General features: G+C 47.8%; 1 protein-coding gene across 1 annotated transcript; it reads right to left on the bottom strand.

Moving 5' to 3' along the window:
* Positions 1 to 571: 571 nt before the first annotated feature.
* cdkn1cb (cyclin-dependent kinase inhibitor 1Cb) lies at positions 572 to 3346 on the bottom strand. The gene is made up of 3 exons (XM_020512047.2): positions 2572 to 3346; positions 2002 to 2152; positions 572 to 1303 (listed from the first exon to the last, which is right to left on the bottom strand). The coding sequence occupies exons 1-2, from the start codon at positions 3095 to 3097 to the stop codon at positions 2046 to 2048; spliced, it is 633 nt and encodes a 210-aa protein (XP_020367636.1). The 5' UTR covers positions 3098 to 3346; the 3' UTR covers positions 572 to 1303; positions 2002 to 2045.
* Between the last annotated feature and the right edge of the window lie 160 nt (positions 3347 to 3506).

Genomic DNA, 3506 nt, shown 5'->3' with positions numbered 1-3506 from the left:
TGAAAGAATGAGATGAAGGCGGCGGGAATTCGGCCAGCTTTTGAATGACAGCGAAGAGGAGCAGGTGTTTAAGAAGGAGCCCAAATAGAGTAACGGTGACTCATCGATAGTCGGCCAGGCGTCAGTCACCCCGGCCTGGTGTGGTATTTGCAGGGACAATGCCTCATGTTTGGTCAGCCGGACTCATCAGGACGTTTGATTTCTGCTTCCTCAGTTTGTTCTGCCTCTCTCACGAGAAATGACTTTCCCTCCCTCCCCCCTCCAAAACAAAAAGTCATACCACATTTACAGAGAAATGCCGTTTCGTGCTAAATACGGTTTAATCTTGCCATATTTAGCTGACTTGGCCAAGCAAACACCTTAACCAACAAACACAGGAGTTCAAGTTTGTGATTAATGCCGTCACTTCAGGGGGGGGGGAAGTGATGAGAGAGAGAGAGAGAGAGAGAGAGAGAGAGATCAATATTTGTGGAGTCAAAACCGTTGCGTTTCTACACACAATTTTACCTAATGGAACCGTAGCGGTCACCGTCCAGGATAGAAAAGATAAGCGAGACACAAAAGAACTGGACATAATTAAACTGTATTCGTTTATTCAGCGGAAACAAGAAATGCACTTTGTAATTCCAAAATTTTTACCAACACACAAACGTGGCAGTGGTACATTAAACGGCTCAGAAACCAAAACATGGGACCTATGCTCACCTTCAAGTAACCTAAACATTTTAGATACAAACAAGATGTGAACGCAAGGCACATACTAAAAAAATAAAAAAATTACATAGTTTGTAAATAAAGCGAGTCAAGATTACTCTTTTAGTTCCCTTTGTTAGGGGACAATTGGGTGTCACAACTGGTCCAAACCATTCTTAACATAAATAGGAAATATAAGTTAGTATAAGCCTTTGTATTTTACAAATATACATCTGGAGTCGTACTGCGATATAATCAGCAGAACTACTTAGAACTTATTTTTGCCCGTAATATACTCATTGTGAAACGTTTACACTTTGGACAGTGTAGACACAATGCAAAAAAAGTTGAAATTGCACGCTGTGTTCCTTAACACTGCTGCAGTGGGAGTGCCACTGGAGGTTGGGTTGCTACATGTACTGTGTGTTTATTCCGTATAAAAAAAAACCGAAAGACGGCGAGTCCCCTTCGCTCTTCGGAATTCCTGGATCAGTGTCCTATGCTTTTTGCAAAGTCTGAGGAGTAGTCAAGATGGTGATCGTCGCCGTCAGCCACTTCTTTTATTGATCAATTCGTCTTTTTATTTAAAAAAAAAGTGGAGTGCAAATATCTACAAGATTGAAGTTTGTGTTGGGGTGAGGAAAAAAAAGGACAGAAAAAAGGGTCAGTCGGACTGCAAAGCAAACAATAGCATTTGTTAATGATCCGAGTAAAAAATCAAAGCCGCCACCACCTCCCCCCCACCCCACCTTCCTCAACCCTCCCTGTAGTGAGTCAGCTCAAAATCTGACCACACCGTGACGTCTGCAACCCCCCCACCCCCGACTGACGTCACTGTGTCCCGGGGAGATATTACTAGCTTTCAACAACAACAAAAAAAATGCTGGTAAAAAAAATTCTGAATGTCATGGATTGCGGGCACTCAGGTTACAAAATTCGAAAAAAAAAGGTCTGAGCTTACTCTATGCTACTAAGTCCCACTCTCATGACCCACCCTCCCATACCACAACACAGCTCTAGTTTCCCCCCCAAAATTTTTTTTTTTTTTTTTAAAAAGTCGGTGTTGAAAGAAAATAAAGTGGGTGGGTGGGGGTCTTGCCGACTCGCCTGCTCGCTGTAGTTCTCCAAATATTAGTCACAGGATAATGACAACTCTAACCTCGCCCCAAAACCCTGACGTAAATCACGGAGTGAGTTGTTTACTACCAAAATCTACTATGAGCCGTTCCTCATGCCCCAACACGGTTGCTCCCTCCCCACCCCCCACTTCATAATTCCAGCATTTCAGCGCACCACGGTACTACTCACTTTTTTTTGTTTTGTCCTTCTGGGTTTTGCCCCTTCCTTCTCTTTTATCGTATTCTCTTCCGCGGAGTCTGTTCCCCGGGCACCCCCGAGAGAGACGCGTTCTCACTGGAAGCTTTAGATCCGACCGTCTTCTTTCGCTTGGCGAAAAAATCTACCCACAAAATATATTTTGAGAGATTTAAAAAAGAACAAACAGGTTTAACCCTTTTGTCATTATAGTTCCGAAAACCGTGCGCATCTACTTGAAAGTAGGGATACCATCTTAATAGGCAAAAAGAAAATAACTTTTTTTTAAAATGAGGTAGCAGTCTCTCCAACCGGTCTTGCTCGATTGCATTGTTTGGTTCTCAAAGAGGAAAGTTGCTGCGCAAGCATTTCTGAGAGGGCGAGATCATTACTACAATGCACCAAAACAATTTAACAGCAACCACTAGGAGAGATTGCAATCACAAGGCATTGTAAGCAAAAAGACACCTCTGCTTTATTTTTTGAAAAAAAGCATTTTACTGTCAATTTATAAAAGAAAACACAGTTTTAGAGGGATCAGGTCGGGAATGCCATTCGCCTCACCTGTGATTCGTGCTGTGGAGTTCCTTTTGCGCAAACAGGGCGCTCTGCCCGCTTTGATTCCTGAGTGCAAGTTATCCGTGCGGTTCTCTTGGTTGGTCTCGTTGCCTTCTAGCCCTAACAAGCGGTGGGCCAGGCCGGCTGAGTCCGCATTGCCGTCCAGCGCGGCGGCGGGGTCGCTGCCGTCGGTGCCCGAATGACAGGACTCCGGGACGGGGCACTGGAGCCGCGGCTTGCTCCGGTGCACGCTCTCGCGGTAGAAAGCGGGCACATCGTCGCCGCCTTCTTCCCACTCGTACTCGCCCCCCTGCAGCGGCGTGTCGGTGGCGAAGTTGAAATTCCACCGCCTGCGGTCCCGCTCGCTGATCTCCCGCAGCTTGCTCTTGGTCTCCCGCCGCAACTCGTCGTGGTCGATCGGGCCGAAGAGGCTCCGGCAGACCGCCGTCCTGGCGTGGAGGGGGTACGTCCTCCTGGCCGCCATCCTCTCCAGGCAGCCGCCGGGGAGCTGCTGCGGCTGCACGCTAGACATGACCCTCTCTCCGAGAGAGTAGCAATTGTAACAACAGCAACAACAAGAGAGGGGGAGGGGAATGAATAGCAGGAGGAGGGGGGAGGGCAGGGAATAGAGGAGGGAATTCTGCAAACAGTAGGGAGTGGTAGGTAATGAAGGAAAAAAAGAATTTTCTCTCTTTTTCCCTATGTCTTCTTCTACAATGCAAGTTATTACCCCAGCTACCACTGCGCCGCGTTTGCGATGTTTGTGCCCAGTGCCTCCCCGATGTTATTTAAGCAGCGCCCACGGTGGGCTGGCCCACTCACGTCGAGCGTGCTCTCCATAACCCCGCCCCCCGCTCGCCCCAATGCCTTCATTCATCCCTGACCGGCCCCGCCCCCACACCCCACCTATCGCCCAATGCCTTCATTCATCCCCGGCCGGC

This window comes from Rhincodon typus, chromosome 17 (assembly GCF_021869965.1).
Source record: "Rhincodon typus isolate 14 chromosome 17, sRhiTyp1.1, whole genome shotgun sequence".
NCBI lineage: Eukaryota > Metazoa > Chordata > Chondrichthyes > Orectolobiformes > Rhincodontidae > Rhincodon > Rhincodon typus.
This window is presented reverse-complemented; position numbering and strand designations above follow the sequence as displayed.